This window comes from Trachypithecus francoisi, unplaced genomic scaffold (genome assembly GCF_009764315.1).
Source record: "Trachypithecus francoisi isolate TF-2019V2 unplaced genomic scaffold, Tfra_2.0 Lachesis_group17, whole genome shotgun sequence".
Taxonomy (NCBI): domain Eukaryota; kingdom Metazoa; phylum Chordata; class Mammalia; order Primates; family Cercopithecidae; genus Trachypithecus; species Trachypithecus francoisi.
The window spans coordinates 41,874,502-41,893,671 of NW_022681462.1; the positions used below are offsets into that span (position 1 = coordinate 41,874,502).

At 42.7% G+C, this 19,170-nt stretch overlaps 1 protein-coding gene across 2 annotated transcripts in view; it reads right to left on the bottom strand.

The window, feature by feature from the left end:
- Positions 1-19,170, bottom strand: part of MERTK (MER proto-oncogene, tyrosine kinase) — a 138,643-nt gene that overhangs the window by 38,559 nt on the left and 80,914 nt on the right. For both annotated transcript variants that reach the window (XM_033175461.1, XM_033175462.1), the window contains exons 8-10: positions 12,791-12,942; positions 4,585-4,738; positions 1,501-1,654 (exon numbers count right to left, since the gene is read on the bottom strand). In XM_033175461.1, coding sequence (XP_033031352.1) covers positions 1,501-1,654; positions 4,585-4,738; positions 12,791-12,942 — 460 coding nt within the window. The remainder of the gene's footprint in view (positions 1-1,500; positions 1,655-4,584; positions 4,739-12,790; positions 12,943-19,170) is intronic.

Here is a 19,170-nt window from a genome sequence, read left to right on the forward strand (position 1 = left end):
AAATTTTTCTGACACATTCTTATCCCTTTACATAGAATTTATTACAGTTGCCATTTTTAATCTATTCTGTGAGTGCTTGACTACTGCCTGACTCCCCATGAACTGTGAACCCCATGAGGACAGGATTTTGTTCACCACTGTATTCCAGGCTACTGCAGTGCCCAGTGCCTAGCAGGCCTTTAATACATACATATATATATGTGTGTATTATATATACATTATATATACATATGTATATATAATGTATATATGTGTGTGTGTATATATATATATTTTTTGAGATGGACTCTTGCTCTGTTGCCCAGGCTAGAGTGCAGTGGCACGATCTCGGCTCACTGCAAGCTCCACCTCCTGGGTTCACGCCATTCTCCTGCCTCAGCCTCCCAAGTAGCTGGGACTACAGGCGCCTGCCACCACACCCAGCTAATTTTTTGTATTTTTAATAGAGACGGAGTTTCACCATGTTAGCCAAGGTGGTCTCGATCTCCTGACATCGTGATCCCCCCACCTTGGCCTCCCAAAGTGCTGGGATTACAGGCGTGAGCCACTGTACCCGGCCTTTAATACATATTAATGAGCTACTCTTGCAGCTTCTGCAGAGGTTCTCTGTACTTGTTTTATGATGAACCCACAGGTCACACCAAGATCCATCCTGGGATGTATTTTAGTCAATTATATGTTCAAGATTTAGATCAGATTTTGTCCACTTCTTTAAAATAGTCATTCTTAGAATTCACATCTAAGATATAACAAATGTAAGAATAGGCTTGTAAAGACTAAAGTAACTGACCCCTAAGACTGGGATGAACACAGATAAAGGGCAGACTGGCTGCTAATCTTAAGCCCTTCCCAGGCCTATGGCAAGTCTTGGAGCAAATGGGATGTTCTAGTAGCATTCTGAAGGTGGAACAATGAAAGAGGGAGGCTCAGTCCCCTCCAAAGTATAGCCATACACCCCTCACTCATTCTGTCCCACTCTAACCTGCCAATAACCCTCCTGGGTTCAAGCAATTCCTGTGCCTCAGCCTCTCAAGTAGCTGGGATTACAGGCGTGTGCCATCATGCCCAGCCAATTTTTGTATTTTCCGTAGAGACAACGTTTTGCCATGTTGGCCAGGCTGGTCTCAAACTCCTGACCTCAAGTAATCCGCCCACCTTGGCCTCCCAAAGTGCTGGGATTACAGGTGTGAGCCACCGCCCTCGGCCTATTTTTAAGGCTTCTAATAAAAGTCCCCACTTAACAGCAACCCAGTTTGAGTAGCAAAGGCCTACTGATACTCTTCTCCGTAAAGGAACCCTTTTCAGGGCTGGCTTTTGCTGGCAGCTGCTTCTGTAAGCCATGGCCTAAGTCAGGAAGCTGCCTGAGCCCAGGGAATGCATAAGGCAGGACAGCCATCTGGGAGCAATGTGCCGCAGCTGGCCCAACAGGAAAGGCATAATCACTTGGTATAACAACCTGGTCAAAAGCAGTGTGCAAACATTTTTAGCTGGGAGACTTACCCAAACTTTGTCTCCTGAACTCTTTTTCTGATGGCCAAGGAGATATATAAAACCAACCCAATCAAAATAAATCCACAAAAGCAGCCAAGGATGATGAGCACAGGATCTGCATTGCCAGGCGCTGGAGTTGAAGAGGGGGCATGATCTACCCAACCTGGTAAAATACCAATAGACCAATCATGGGTTTGAAATATATGAGAAACATTGGCTTGTAACAGGGAAGAACAAATAGTCAAAGCTTTCAGAACTCAGTTAAATCTTTTGTAATCTACAAATACAGGCAGGCCTCACTTTGTGTAAGCTGACACCATGCAAAGAGATCTTAATAACTGATGGGAAACTAGCTTGATTTACTCATTCCACAACGTATATATAGATCAAAATGTCACATTGTACTCCAGAGGTATATATAATTTTTCAATTGTTAATTAAAAATAGTAATTTAAAAATCAATGAGAAAACTCACGTCAGTTATACATGTACAAGAAAATTTTAAAAATTACAACTAACATTTACTTGTACTGTAGTTTAAAATGTTAGAAACATGAAAAATTAAAGTGTCATTTCTTTGTAAAAAACGATCGAGAGTAGGTTGAATAGTTTGCCTTCTAGTCATGTAACTTATGATACAGAGAAAACATAGTTTCTGTGTTTTGGACAACTGTCACATTCCTTTCTAAGTTTGGATCCGCGGCTAATACTTTATCTTGTTCTTTCAAGGTTGTAAAATATCTCTCAGTATTCCTTCAATGTTGTTTTTTGACGGTGTCGCTTTCTCTGGGACATTTTCAACATTTTTGTCGCAACCTCTTCATGTATGTGCATAAGTTCACCTTCACTAAGGACCGCTGATTCACATCTAACGTTTATCAGTGGGGGCAGTAACAACTTTCCATAGTCTTACATTCAATTCAAATTTTACGTTGAACATTATCACTTTGCATTTCTTTGCTGTGCTTTTACCTTTGTTCACCAACTCCCTTTTTCAATTACCCGTTTTTGTAAAATGGCATGTGAGTTTGTCCCTGGGAGACAAGGAGGCAACACAGCCACATGTCTCCGTTAGGTGGGCACAAAAAGAAGGACAAAGGCGCAGTGACCAATCACTACAGACTTTGAAAGAAATGACGCCATTGGTCCTGAGAGTGATGTGCATCTGTTATTTCTACAGTGATTGGTGGCCTGAAGAGCCAGCAGCCCAAGTTCATGCTTTCTGCCATTATAGTTAATATAGAATGGTGACTAAAATTTGAACTATATTTTTGGGGCATGGCTGTTATTTAACTGTAGTAATTGAAATTTGTGCATACTGGAGCCATGCAAGGTAAGGAATGCCTGCATAGCAAACATGGCTTCACCATGTTGGCCAGGTTGGTCTGTGACTCCTGACCTCAAGTGATCTGCCCGCCGCAGGCTCCCAAAGTGCTGGGATTATAGGCATGAGCCACCGCGCCCAGCCTAAACTCTGATTTTTTTTAAGCTGTCCCTTTAGAATCAGAATTTCATTGTCTTTGTTCTTGTTTTGTTTTGTTTCGTTTTGGAGATGGGGTCTCACTCTGTCACCCAGGCAGAAATACAATGGCATGATCTTGGCTCACTGCAACCTCCACCTGCCGGGCTCAAGCAATCCTCCCAAGTAGCTGGGACCACAGGCACATGCCACCACACCCTGCTAATTGTTGTTGTTGTTGTTGTTTTTGATAGAGATGGGGTTTCACCATGTTGGCTAGGCTGGTCTTGAACTCCTGAGTTCAAGTGATCTGCCTGCCTTGGCCTCCCAAAGTGTTGTATTTACAGGCGTGAGTCACCATGTCCAGGCAGAATCTCAGTGTCTTTGAATTTCTACCAGGTAGACACATCTTGCCTCCCCATCACCAGTTACTAGTGTTTCCCGGGAACTGTGCCTATGGGCTGCAGGAACGTAATGTGGTTCCATTTCAGCACCAAAAGGGAGAGCAAGTTTGAGGGTCCCTGGTAACAGGCAGGTGGGAACTCAATCATCTGCTCACAAGACAGGGAACAAATCATCTGTCTGCTATTGGGTACAAAGGTCATTTTTGGCAAAAACTTAATGTATAAGCACACTGATCTAGATACCTACGCATGGACTTTATGACAGTCATTTAACATTAAACAACCTAGGAAAGGTGAGAGTCAAAGTGGCTCCACTGGGTTATGGAGTGAGCACAGCACTTGGTTCACTTGGGGTACCACCGTGGCACCGTGCCAAAGGACATTCCAGCAACATGCAAAAGCCAACTCGCATGGCTGGGCATTTAGCTCAGTGGGCCCAGGACAGTCTGAGGATGGCTTCCATAGGAAAGATTTCATATTCTGTGCAGACAAAACACAAAGCATGTTACCCAAGGCTTGAATGGGTAAAAACATGGCAAAGCAGTACTGTTTGAAACACAGCAAAACCACCACCAGCAAATAAATTGTCCCAATTATAGACAGCTAAGGATTAGCTATATCGTTTATCTAAAATTCAGTCATGTACAGTATACATCATTGTAACTAAGTTCAATAAGTAAAGCCAAAGTTGGCATCTGAAAAGACTGATCTCCCAAGTAAGTTATTACCATTAATAGTAACTATAGGAGGGACCTATGGGTATCAGCAGTTCTACAAAGCATGTTATCATATCATATCTTTATCACTGGAAAAAGTATTTTTGATTCTTATTTTTCCTTTTTTTTTTTTTTTTTTTTGAGACAGGGTCTCGCTCTCTTACCTAGCTAGAGTACAGTGGTGTGATCATAGCTCACTGAAACCTCTGCCTCCTGGGTTCAAGCAATTCTCCCATCTCAGCCTCCCAAGTAGCTGGGACAACAGGCATGATCCACCATGCCCAGCAAATTTTAAAAATACGTATTTTTTTGTAGAGACAGGGTCTCACTATGCTGTCCATTGCCCAGGTTGGTCTCAGACTCCTCCTGCTTTTGACTCCTGAATTGTTGAGATAAGCCCAGCCTTATTTTTTCATTCTTTAATCAGCCATCCATCCCCCAGGTTACTTTCCAGCAATCTGTGCACTGCCTGGACCATCACACCCTATCAGCCCTTACTGGGTATAGCTCTCACCATGCGCAGGGATAAATATTTTCACGGGGTCACTGAAGGGCCCGATTCCCCCTTTTGTGACGGCTGCAATCCTCACTGTGCACGTAGCATTGTGGACTTGAACAGAGATCTGAGCTCGGCTGTTATTCTGGCCGACTTCCTCCAAGAGCTCTTTCTGGGGACAGAGAGGAAAAGAGGAAATGAAAACACTAACGGCCAGGCAAACTGCAGGCATGTCTATAGTTCCTTCTGAGGAAGCCATCCTGCCCACGTCTGGGGTCAGAAGCCACACTTTCACAGTGTTCCTTCCTCACTCAGGCCATGGCCAATGGAACCAAAAGGCGGGTAGGGACAGGATGCAACCTCAAGTTTTGGGGGGCGTTGGCAAGCTAGGGCTATGAGGGCATGGCACGTACAGTGGTCCTAAAGAAGCTTCTGGAAGAGAGGGAGCACGTAGTAGATGCACCCAGATGGCAGACAAGACTGACTCCTTGAGCCCTCGATCCTCAGAACCACCCATAGCACAATACACTAGTCACACTGTCCCTTGACACTGTCCACCTGCCACCCGCCCTTGAACCAGCATGAGTGGCCTCCTGTTCTTTGAAATTATAAGAATTTTGACTAAAATCTACCTGGAAGAGGGCACTGACACTTTTTTTCTCTTTCAGTGTGACAAATGTACAACTTGTTCAGTTTTCAAAACTCTGGTTTTACTTTTATTTGTATGTTATTTAAAAGTCAATGTCATTCAAACAAAGGGAAAAAAATAACCAGAACTAAGGGTTTATACGACACCTTCCTCCCCTTTTCCAAACCTCTATAATCATAATGTTCTCTGGTGTAGGAAACTAATCTTGTGTTTGGGCTGGCTTTTCAAATGGAAATTGCAGGGGTTGTGAAAGCTGAAACGAAGTTCTAGGAACATGTCTTTATCTCTGAATTTTGGAAATTTGATTTCAGAGACAGAAAGAAGTCTCAGGTCATGTGGGTCACAGATGTCACAGGTCATCAATGAACAGCAAAGGCAGTTCTATTGGTAACTGTATTCCCTGGTCACTCACTCTCAAGTCGGTCACTTTGCTAGTGATGGTGAAGGATAGAACCATCTCAACCCTTAAGGAGAGAGCAGTCCATCATTCATGACCAAGGGGGCACCTGGGTTGGCCATCCAGAGACTGTTTCCAAATCTAAATAGGCAGTGGACATCAGGACCCAGAAATGTCCCCTGCAGAAAAAAAACAAGCTGTTTTTTCTGCTCCCACACCACAATAGTCAACACAGAAGGCTTCTGTGACCTCTGGTCACCAAGAAGTGTATGAGACTTTTTCCCTACCAACAACCAGTCAGTTCTACCGCAGACACCAGCTGGGCATTCTCCAACCCAGTTCAATTCTAACACTATCACCTGGAGATAGTGTCAGATCCCACAGGTTGAGGGCTCAGCCCCCAAGAGCCCCCCCAATTTCAGATGCAAATCACAAGCCCCAGGTAGTTTGACCTGTACTTCTGACCAGCTGGCTATAAATCAGGGACCCCATGACCCCCTCCTTGAGTTTGTTTAATTTGCTAGAGTGGCTCACAGAACTTAGGAAAAGACATTCACTGGTTTATTATTTTTTTCTTTTTTCTTTTTGAGGTGGAGTCTCGCTCTGTCACCCAGGCTGGAGTGCAGTGGCGCTATCTCAGCTCACTGCAACCTCCACCTCCCAGGTTCAAGCGATTCTCCTGCCTCAGCCGCCCAAGTAACTGGGACTACAGGTGCCCGCCACCATGCCCGGCTAACTTTTTTATTTTTAGTGGAGATAGGGTTTCACCACCTTGGTCAGGCTGGTCTCAAACTCCTAACCTCAGGTGATCCACCTGCCTCGGCCTCCCAAAGTGCTGAGATTATAGGCGTGAGCCACTGCGCCCCGTCTCACTGTTCAGGGTTTAATGAGTTCCTTTATGTAAAACACATAGTACATGATCTGGCATGCTGCAAGTAATCAGTGGTGGCTATGATTATCCTTCTATCATGTTCAAGGTGGTGCTACAGTTGGGTCTTCTTTCCCTATAAATAAATACAAAACCTTACAGAATTGACTTTGTGGTATCTTTCAAGTCTTGGTGCATTAGAGAAAATCATCAAGGCTGTCTAGTTCCCCAAACCAGGAAGCTTATTTGACCCATTAATGGAGTTTACCTCCATGGTAGGTTTCTCCTCCAGGCAAAATGTACCCTATTTGATTAATCCCTGGGTTTCAGAAGTGGTTCAGATCCCTGGCTGGCCATGAGAACCTTGCCTATTCTTCATACTTTAAGACAACACCAGTTCAAATGCTCTGCTCTCCTTTGACAGTGAGAAAGAGGGAGAAAAGGAGAAAGGAAGAGGCGGTGGGCACATGCCAACATCCAGGCACACAGCTCAGCTCATTAGGGGAGCTTGTTAGGAGGCCAAGGTCTTGGGTCAAGTACACTGTAGCTTCCCTGAGTCTTTAAAGAAGTTGGTTCTCCGGGAGGCAGATGTTGCAGTGAGCTGAGATTGTGCCACTGCACTCCAGCCTGAATGACAGAGTGAGACTCTGTCTCAAAAAAAAAAAAAAAAGTTGGTTCTACATATCATGCTGTCTCAAGGCTACAAGAATCTCTGCTATGAGATTCCTTCTAAGATCTATACCCTTTGAAAACGAAGAGTAAACTAGCATTCAAGCAATAAACCCAAAGCAATGAACTCCATAAAAACCGCATGTATAAAAATGTGTCTCTGCCTAACGTTTAGGCGATTCTGGGTCAAAGTTAAACAGATTTATTTTCTGTTGAACTTCAAAGAGCCTTGAACTTGCCAGTATACATGTTGGGCCTTCAAGGTGGTATAATATGCAATATTTTATAACTCTATTTGCTCACTGAACACTTTTTTCACGGAAGATCCACAGACACTTTATGGGAATGAGGGTGGGGTGGGAAATACTAGTCCAACTCAATAAAAGACTGCTCCATTCACAGAGAGAAATTCTCCAGCTGGTTTAGATGGTGTAGCTGGGCCCACAGATCAAATCCATGGTGCCATAAGTGCCTTCAAAGCAAGGTCAAGGCTCTGTGTTCAGACAGTACAAAGACGAGCAAGACCTGCCTCCAACTTCAAAGAGAACACATTGTATTTGCTCCTTATCTTTGGATTTTAAGCTCTGATTTGGAAGGCAAGTAATCGCAAGAAAAATAGAATGAAAAAAGTAGGTATCATCACTGAGATATAATAAATATCCATACAGTAAAGATCAAAGGATTCTTAGTCTGAAAGTGACATGACCATTGTGGGAACACAAAGCTACAGACCTGTCTTCAGTATAACTGCAACAAGCCAAGCAAAAACGACTGCCAAGAAAGTTCTGAAATTGTATGCACACGAAAAATCCCACCCTTAAATACAGTTTTTTTGTTTGTTTGTTTGTTTTGAGACGGAGTCTTGCTCTGTCGCCCAGGCTGGAGTGCAGTGACCGGATCTCAGCTCACTGCAAGCCCCGCCTCCCGGGTTCACACCTTTCTCCTGCCTCAGCCTCCCGAGTAGCTGGGACTATAGGCGCCCGCCACCTCGCCTGGCTAGTTTTTTTGTATTTTTTAGTAGAGACAGAGTTTCACCGTGTTAGCCAGGATGGTCTCGATCTCCTGACCTCGTGATCCGCTCGTCTCGGCCTCCCAAAGTGCTGGGATTACAGGCTTGAGCCACCGCGCCCAGCCTTAATTACAGTTATAAGTGAGAAATATCTTTCAAAAATATCCAACTGCTCTGTCCTGCATAAGGAAGTAGCTTTAGTATCAGTTATCTAAAAATGAAAATGAAAGGATAATTTTGAGACAAAGTTTTGTCTAAGCTTTGCCCTTCTGAGATGAAGGAAATTCAAGGAAATCAAAGTGACAGATGCCAAGATCATCTCAAACTTCCTTTTGGGTGTGGATTTCAGGGCACTCCCAGGGTCCACCTTTCTTCTCTGTTCTTATTTGCCCCCAGTTTTGGATCACAAGTTTGACACTTAGCTGCATCAGAGAATGTTTTCCAAAGTAAAGTGAGCCACTGGGTCTTTGTTGTCACAAGACTGTCATGATGCATAAAGTATAGTGCAAAGCCCAATAAATGATCTCACTGGCATGATCTGGCATCCCCAAGGAGGTAAGTGACTGGAAAGGGCACGGCCCTAACTGTGGCAGTTCTGTTCTCCCTGCAGAGGGGACCGTTCTGAACAAAGGGCAATGAGAATGCACAGCCTAGCTGAGTGCTAATGGCATTTAGTGCACAAGGCTCTCCAGCCAGTCATTCATAAGGTTTTCATCATTGCTGCCCTTCAGAATGCCTCAGCTAAAGAGGCCCCCTTCAGAAAAGTAGCTTTCGCCCATGCCAGAAGTAGAAGGAGAAAGGATGACCTGCAGCTCTTTAAACAAACTGGCTTGTTTTAGACAGCCTAAGTGTCTGCTGGTAATCACTATTTTCCTGCCAAATAGAGAAAGATAAAATTCCTGCTGAACCTTTATGTTTAGTACAGCTACACCAAGCATTCAGCATTGTGAACAAAAGCCTTTCTCTCAAAGAGGCATTTGATTCCTGCAACTCAGCCAATGGAGAAATGCAGTTAATCCAGAGGCACCTCACACAAATGCCTTGGGACAAAAGACAAAAGGAAAGGCTGCTTCTCTCGCAGCTGTGACTTTTAAGCGGGATTGCTATTTAAAATTAATTAATACCATGATCATTTACTATGAGGCAGAACAACATGGACTTCTAAGCTTTCTTTTTCTCTACTTCCATCACCTATTGCGTCCAACAGTCTGCTTCCTGATAGGTAAACTGAGGCAGGGAAATCAAAATAAATTTTAAGTGTCCTTTCAGAAAATGGCAGTTTTGATAAATGCTGGATGATATGTGGCTAAAAATGATTAAAACAAACTTTGGGCATCATTGGTGGGTGCATCTGCTCACCCACTCTCCCTGTTCATCTCTATATGGAGCATCTGTATGTGATGCTCCATATAGATGCCATGAAGAAGCTAAAATTTGGATCTATGATATGGTTTGGCTGTGTCCCCACCCAAACCTCATTTTGACTTGTAGTGCTATAATCCCCACATGTCATGGGAGGGTCCTGGTGGGAGGTAATTGAGTCATGGGGGCGGGGTTTTCCCGTGCTGTTCTCTTGATAGTGAATGTCTCGTGAGATCCTATGATTTTATAAAGGGGAGTTCCCCTGCACACGCTCTCTTGCCTGCCACCATGTAAGAAGTGCCTTTGCTCCTTCTCTGCCTCCTGCCGTGATTGTGAGGATTCCCCAGCCATGTGGAACTGTGAGTCCATTAAACTTATTTTTCTTTAGAATTACCTAGTCTCAGGTATGTCTTTATTAGCAGTGTGAGAACAGACTAATACAATTTGTTACTAGGATTAGATTGATCAGGAATACGGCAACACAGAAGAAGCATGCTTTCCATGATCACAGTAAAGAAGAGACAGACTTGATAAGGAAACCAGTGCATCTGCCCTTCCATGGATGTTCTGTGTCACAAAAGGAGGCAGTATTACCCTACTCTCTTCCTTTCCCAGGTGGGAAGGGAACCTGTCTAGAAGCTGCCCACCTAACCACACCCAGGCACCATCACCCAGCTGCCTTTCCTGCTGCTGTATTGGGTCTAGGGTTCACATCATAGTAGTGGTCTTTAGACTTCATAGAAATCAAAATCAAATGTCCCTCTGGGTTTGACTGGAGTCATGCTTAACGAAGTCGTTGGAAGGGCACTGGCTGGTACATAGGGAGGGAGCCACTATTTCACAGGTAGATTCCCTTTGCCTTTTGTTTGCCACTGTGAAATGAAACCAGTGCTTATACTAGAGAGTCTTCACTGAACTTGCCAGCTTTAGCAAAAATCTAAAGGGTCTTGCCAATTTTAGACTGATTATAAGGCAGGAATTACCTGACATATTGATGCTCCCCCACCATACCCCTACCCAGTTCCAAGCACACACTGGTATTCCAAATAAACACTGTGGACGATTCTCACATACATTTTCAGGGAGCAAGAAAACCTCTGTAGCTGGCAGGAGCCTGCTGCTGAGTTCCCTGCTCAGTCATGGAAGACCAGAGTGAAATATGTTCAGCAAGTATGCTCTGGTGGAAAGAAGGCAGGTTGGAAGGTTACTTACATCAGCAAACTCAATGTAATTATTCATAAAAGAAGAATCATCTAGGTCATCATCATGACCTGTAAGCCTCAAGTTGTGCTCCTGAGTTCATACTTATCATCGGCTCCCTTGCTATCAACCAATTTCTACCTGCCTTGGCCTCACTTTCAGGGCCCTGCATTTTAGGGTCAGAACTCCTTAATCCAGCTTCATCTCACATCTTGCTCTCACAAAAGGGTTATGTTCCAGACCTTCAAGTGAGTCAGAACTTAAAGTTGCCGTATTGTGCCTTCTCTCATGTTATATTTTCCCGTCTGAGACTCCTCAAACTTCATCTGCCAAGATTACTCTAAGCTGTGATGGTTAATATTATGTGTCAGCTTGACTGGGTGACAGAGGTGCCCAGCTATGTGGCTGAACGTGATTTCTGGGTGTGTCTGTGAAGGTGTATCCAGTGAGATTAGTATTTGAAATGGGGGACTCACTAATACAGACTGCCCTCTCCAGTGTGGCTGGTCCTCATCCAATCCACTGAGGGCCTAGAAAGAACAAAAGGTAAAGAAAGGAGGAATTCTCCCCTTTTCTCTGCCTGAAGGCTTGAGCTGAGACATCAGTATTTTCCTATCCTTGGACTGAGATCTACACCACTGGCCCTGTTCTCAGGCCTTCAGACTCGGACTGAACTACACCACTGGCTCCCAGGTCTCTAGCTTCCAGACGGCAGATCGTGAGAAGTCTCAGTCTCCGTAATTGCATGAGTCCATTTCTCATCATAAATCTCCTTCTATACATACGTGTTCAATTAGCTGTTTCTTTTTTTTTTTTTTTTTTTTTTTGAGACGGAGTCTCGCTCTGCCGCCCAGGCTAGAGTGCAGTGGCCGGATCTCGGCTCACTACAAGCTCCGCCTCCCGGGTTTACGCCATTCTCCTGCCTCAGTCTCCCGAGTAGCTGGGACTACAGGCGCCCGCCACCTCGCCCGGCTAGTTTTTTGTATTTTTTTAGTAGAGACGGGGTTTCACCGTGTTCGCCAGGATGGTCTCGATCTCCTGACCTCGTGATCCGCCCATCTCGGCCTCCCAAAGTGCTGGGATTACAGGCTTGAGCCACCGCGCCCGGCCAATTAGCTGTTTCTTTAAATAATTCTGACTGACACATAAGTCCAATTCAAGTACCACCTTTTCTGGGACAGGCAGTCTGCCACAGGCTCCAAGCATCTTTGTTCATCCTTGCTGAGCGTGACAAAGTGCAAGGTAACCATTCCCAGCCCTGAGCCACGCTGGGGCCGGTCACATGGGCAATGAAGCAGGTCAAGGTGGCCACAGCATGACGACCGTGCAACTGCACAGAGGATCAGCTTGTTTGCTGCTCACTACACAGGGTGCTGAGCCCTTGACCCTGGTACCCTCAGGTGCACAATCCACCAAGTGGGTACATCACATTGCCCAATGGGACTTGGTGGGGAAGGGAACCTGTGCCATCTGGCTGATGCACCTGGTTGTGTGCTATGCCGTGTCAGACTGCATGTCCTGATCCAGTAAGTCTCATGTCTAATTTCGGCTTGTCTGCAGCTGTGCCAGGCTGGCCAGCGAGCTTGCTTAGTCCCCTCCTTTGGTGACTGCTTACTTCTTGTCATTCTCTATGAGGATGAGGTTATTCCCTGATCTTCTTCTTTTGCAAAGTCCCATGAAATTTCCAAAAGGCCATGAATTGCTGGACTGCTAAGCCCTGTAGCTCTCTGACCTAATGCTACAATTTGGGTAGTCCACATTGTCTTCCTATAAGAGCCTAAATTCCATGAGGGCAAAAGTCAGGTGATAACAGAGGATGAAATCTATATCTATCTCATGAATAAGTGAATGAATGAATGAGTGAGGAAAGTTCCAAAAGACTCCTTAGAATTTTATAACTGTTCAGTCACCTCTAATATTTACTATATTCTTTATGTTCCCCTGAAAGGTGCCTTGTCTAACTCAATCACACCAGGTCTTTTCAAAACCAAATGAAAGCTTCTAAAACTGAAGTAAACCAGCAAGTTGAAAGGAGATGATCAATCGTGCTCTTCTAGGGTTTAGACTTACGGAAATCCCTGCACTCTGCCACACATGGGATATCCTGTAGCCCACCAGTTCTCCAGCCTGCCGCTTGGTCGGAGGCTTCATCCATCTGATGTCCACATTATCTCTAGATTCATTCAGAAACACAGTGACGTTTAAAGGTGCTACTGATGGGGCTGCAAAAGAAAAAGGAGAGAAGAATGAAGAACCACAAAGCACACACAGATGCATTCTCATCTGGGTTTTCAAGTGTTTGTTTTTCAAATGCTCTGTGAAAAGCACTCAAACGAGACCAAGACTTACAGCACATTTTCACCTTCTCAACTAAGATTTTCACTGAGAAATCAATGAGTTTTAAATAAGTGAGCCCTTTTAGGTTACTGAAGCCTAGAAATTCATTTCTTAAGTAGAAAATGTCAGCCAGAACATAGCGAGACCCTCTCTACAAAACGAAACAAAAAAACTAAAAAATTAGCTGACTACTTGGTGCACATCTGTAGTCCCAGTCCCTCAGGAGATAGAGGCAGGAGGATTCCTTGAGTCCAGGAGGCTGAGGCTACAGTGAGACAGGATCATGCCACTGCACTTCAGCCTGGGCAGAAAAAGCAAGCAAGGAAGAAAAGAAGGAAAGAAAGAGAAAGAGAAAAAAAGAGAAAGAGAAAGAAAATAAGAAAACGTTGGCCAGGTATGGTGGCTCATGCCTACAATCCCAGCACTTTGGGAGGCCAGAGGGAGAGGATTGCTTGAGGTCACGAGTTTGAGACCAGCCTGGGCAACATAGTGAGACTCCCATTGCCACTAAAAATAAAAAAATTAGCTGGGTATGATGGCACAGGTCTGTAGTCCCAGCTACTTGGGAGGCTGAGGAAAGATCACTTGACCCTGGAAAGTCAAGGCTGCAGTGAGCTGTGATTGCACCACTGCACTCTAGCCTGGGCGACAGGGCAAGACCCCATCTCAAAAGAAAAAAAAAAAGGGAAATTTCATGAGCACCTAAAGTAAAACAGCAAAGAAGAGGAAGGCAGGGAAGGTAGGGTGGGTGGTGCTCTGGACTCCTGGGGAAGTGAAGCAGACACAACTTCTCCATGAACAATGTTCTCCAGGACAAACCTGTGGGGCAGAAAGTCAACACGGCCAGTTGGAGATCAGCTTGGTGGCATTTGAGATGCACAAGGTAGGAAACACTGCTGAGCTCAGAATGCAGCCACCATTTTAAAGTCCAGAGGCAAGTTATTGACGATCTGAACAGAGCTAATCTGTCAACACATTTAAAAAGTACGTGCGTGTGTGTGTGTGTGTGCGCGCATGTGTGTATGTGTATAAAATAATTTGGGAAACAAGTTAAGATCATTACTACAGTCTTTTTTTGGGAGAGAAGAACTTAACTATATCTATTAAAATTGAAAATAATATGCTCTCTGACCAAATATTTTATTTCTAGGAATTTAATCTGTAGGTGATATTATATTCATTGCAGTATAATAATGACAAATAGAAAGAAATGCAATGCTTGGTCAATAATTATGATATAACCTGGGAGGTGGAGGTTGCAGTGAGCCGAGATCATGCCACTGCACTCCAGTCTGGGCAACAGAGTGAGACTCTGTCTCAAATAACAATAATAATAATAATATAAATTTTGATACATTTTCCAATGGAATACTTAATTACCTGGCCACTGGAAAGAATTAGGTATATCACATGTATTGATATAAAAAAAAATCCAATGGGGGAAACAATCAGATTGTGAAAAGTATATAGATCCATTTTAGAAATTAAAAAAATAAATCTTCTATATCTAGAAAGAATAATAACAATTGGAATAATATACACGAAACTGTTGCATGTAGTTGAATGAGGGGAGGTTAAATTATATATTTCAGATATGTGTGAAAGGATACTATAACCCTCTTTTTCTCTGCTGATCCCAGAAACAGTAATCATGAAGTTAAAATGAATTTCAGCTTAGAAAATGCCACACAACTAAAGCTGCCTATGAAATCAGTCACACACTTTCAAACCTGTTGTAGAATTTGTGGCTAAATATGGCCAACACAACATGTCTGTATGTCTGCCTCCTCCCAAAACCCCTCTATGATGGCAATAAAGAATTTAAAAAGATATAAACTCACAAGGCAAAGAGGAGTCAACAGTAGAAGAGAGATTGCAACACATATTTGAAAGCTGAAAAAGAGATGAAGAAGGTATAGTTAACTCAGCAAGCCAATGTTCCCCCAAAGAACCACAGAGCAGCCCAGAAGCTGTGGGCCCAGGTCGTAAAACAGGGACTAAAACTGGAAAGAGTGATTGGAAGTCTGATTAAGAAATAGTTGCTTCTCAAAGTCTATCTTCTCCATGCCTACACACCTGGCAAGTATGCCCTCAAATATCCATAGGACACAGGGTGATTTATTCTCTGAAGCAGAAAGCCACTAAACTTAGAGCACCTGTAGGATGGAGGCATGATAAGGAGCCAGGCTGAAACCTGGGAAAATAAGTGAAAGTTTATACACTAAATGGCAAGGACTCTACCTTCCTTTCCTCCCTCACCTGGCTACTGGAATATCAGCAGCCACGTTTAATTCCTGGGGCAGGAGACTTCTTTTCTAGAGGAAGTCAGCGGCTACAGAGGAAAGAAACCAATTTTGACACTTGGGAGTATCTGGATCAAAACACTTAAGGCACCTGATAGTGAAGCCTACAAGCTCTGCCCAAGTTCCAGTCAAATCAAGGACTCTTCACTCTTCCACAGGAGCAGACAGCAGAAATTGGCAGAGGTCTGGGGAAGCCCCCGCACTGAATGTCGGGCACCAAAAAAACCACACAGAACAGAGGGCTTAGAGGAGACAAAGCCAGTGCAGGGAACTAGAGAAAACTAAACACAAACAAACAAAAAATAATTGAGATATCCAGAAAAGGCTCTCATGATTGAGAACCAGAAAACAATTTTCAAGGAAAAAAACTTGAAAATGATCAATCGTGCTTTTCTAGGGTTTAGACTTACGGAAATCCCTGCACTCTGCCACACATGGGATATCCTGTAGCCCACCAGTTATCCTGTAGCCCAACATGATAAGTAAAATAAAATATTTAACAGAAGAATTTGGAAGATAAATCAAGTACATCTCCAAGAAGGTAGAACAAAAGGGCAAAGACAATAGGCCAATTTGAAAAAAGAAAACTGAGGAAGCAATCAAAGAGGTCTAATTAACAATTGTCTAACACAATTTCTGGAAAAACCAGAGATTGGAACATTTCCAAAGGAAAAACAAAACTTTAAGAACCAAAGGACTTTCCAGATTTCCAGATCAAAGGAGCCACTGAATGCCCTTGATAATGACCAAAACAAATTGCACATCACAGTTTATCACAGAACTAGGATTAAAAAGATATTTTAAAAACTAAAACTGAAAAACAGTTCACATAGAAAACTTAAGTATCAGAATTTTCCACAGCCACCCATGAAGCTAAAAAATGATACGAAAACATCTTTAAACTTCTGAGGGAAAATAATTTCAACCTAAAATTCTATGTTTGGAAAAATTACTAAGCCAGTATTACATAAGGACGTGCAAGTTCCCACAATCTTTACTTTTTATGTATACATTCTGTGGAAGCTAATTGAGAATGGGCTCCGTGAAAACGAGGGCATAAACTAAGAAAGGCAAATACCCAGGAGAAGGCACCAGAATCCTTAGGATGCCTCTAAAGGAAAACAGAAAAAGAACCACATGAAACAATTAAAGGTAATGGTATCCAGGCCTCGCACGGGGCAAGGGAATAGTGCCTGTTCCCATCAATCAGACTGAAAATCTAATGATTCAAGAAGTACTGAGTAGGGCACACAGAATGGTCTTGTATCAGCAGTGGGTAACAACTGACCTGAGACTGAGCCCTGCTCGGGTTCTGCCTAATAAAACTTAAAAGCAAGACCCTACAGGATTAAACTGTTTCCCACTAGCTTAGCTGTGTCTCAAAACAAAGCTCGCTACTTATAGAAATACAAGAATATCTAGCATCTAACACTGTAAAACTCTCAATGTCTGTAATCCAGTAAAAGATTATCAGGCATACAACAAACCTGAAAAACACCACCTACAGTGGAAACATAAATGAATCAGTTGAAACCACCCACAAATAACATACATGTTAGGACAGCAAACAAAGACATTGAAACAGTTATGAAAAGGCTGGGCACGGTGGCTCATGCCTATAATCCCCACATTTTGGGAGGCTGAGGTGGGAAGATCATGTGAGGTGAGGAGTTTGAGAGCAGCCTGGGCAAAATAGTGAGACCCTGTTTCTACAAGCAAACAAACAAAAAACACGCCAGGTATGGTGGCTCATGCCTGTAATCCCAGCACTTTGGGAGGCCAAGGCAGGCGGATCACCTGAGGTCAGGAGTTCAAGACCAGCCTGACTAACATGAAGAAAACCCCATCTCTACTAAAAATACAAAATTAGCTGGGCGTGCTGGTGCATGCCTGTAATCCCAGCTACTCGGGAGGCTGAGGCATGAGAACTGCTTGAACCCAGGAGGCAGATGTTGCAGTGAGTCGAGATTGCACCATTGTATTCCAGCCTGGGCAACAAGAGTGAAACTCCGTCTCAAAACAAACAAAGAAACAAACAACAACAACAAAAACAACAAAACACAAACAACCAAACACACACACACACACACACACAAACATAAACAAAAATTAGTTGGGTCTGGTGGCATGCACCTGTAGTACCAGCTACGCAGAAGGCGAAGGCGAAGGTGGGAGAATTGCTTAAGCCAGCAGTTCAAGACTGCAGTGAGCTGATTGGCACTGCACTCCAGCCTGTGTGACTGAATGAGACTCTGTCTCAAAAAACAAAAATAAGAAAGAAAGAAAAAAGACAAGTAATTATAAGTGCATTCTAGATGGTCCAAAAGTTAGAGACAGAAAAAAGCAAAAAAGAGATAAAAATTACAGTATATGAGATGAAATATAAACTGGATAGGACTAATGTCAGATTAGATACTGTACCAAAAAAGATGAGTGAAATTGAAGATATAGCAATAGAAACTATCCAAAATAAAATCAGACAGAAAAGAAGGGGAAAGTAATAATAGATCATCAGTGAGTTATGGGACAACTTTAAATGGTCTAATATATTTGTAACTGCAGTCCTTACAAAAGAGGATAGGTGGAAACAGGAAAAAAATATAAAGAAATAATGGCCAAACTTTTTCCAAATTTGATGTAAACAACAAATACAGAGACCCCAGAAGTTCAATGAACTCCAAACACAAGGAATATAAATAAAATTACACTAAAGCAGGTCACAATTAAAGTGCTCAAAATCAGTGATAAGGGTGAAAATAGGGACAAAAGACACACTATATACAGAGGAACAAAGTTAGGATGATCACAGATTTCTTGCGGGAAACAATGCAAGCAAGAAGATAGTAGAGCAACTTCTTTTAATGTACTGAAAGTAAAAAAAAAAAAAAAAAAACTAAACTAAAACTGTGAACCTACAGTTCTATACCTCATAAAAATATTTTTCAAAAATGAAGGCTAAAAATAAGAACACTTCAAAGGTAAAATAAATATTTTTCCCCAGACTACAGGAGCTGAATACCATACCAGCAGATACACACTACAAGAAATGATTTTTTAAAACGTTCTTCAGGAAGAAGGAGAATAATGCCAGATAAAATATAAAGACCAAAAAAGGAAGACCGCTAGAAATGGTAACTATAGGCATAAACATGTGTTTTTCCTGGTTATATAAATCTCTCCGTAAAAGATTATTGACTGAACAAAAATAACAACAGTGTAGCAATGGTTTTTAAGACACATTAAAGTAAACTCTTTGACAACAGCCAAAAATATCTGAAGGAGAAAATGGAATGTATGTGAAGTGGTATAAATCACTTGAAGGTACACTGTGATAAGTTAAATATGTATACTGTGAATCCTAAAGCAACCATTAAAAGAACAGAAAAAGAGCTATGGCTAATAAGCCAAACAAAGAATAAAAAAACAGAATCAGAAAAATATTAAACACAGAATCATAAAAATTTAATATTAAAAATATAAAAATATTTTTAAATGAAGAAAAAGAAGAAAAGGAGAACAAATTACAGATAGAACAAATGGAAAATATGATGCAATTAAACCTATCCATTTGCCCTGGTTACAATCTTTTTTCTTTCTTCTTCTTTTTTTTTTTTTTTGAGATGGAGTCTCGCTTTGTCACCAGGCTGGAGTGCAGTGGTGTGATCTCAGCTCACCGCAACCTCCGCCTCCCAGGTTCAAGTGATTCTCCTGCTTCAGCCTCCCGAGTAGCTGGGATTACAGGCGTGCACCACCACGCCTGGCTATTTTTTGTATTTTTAATAGAGATGGGGTTTCACCATGTTGGTCAAG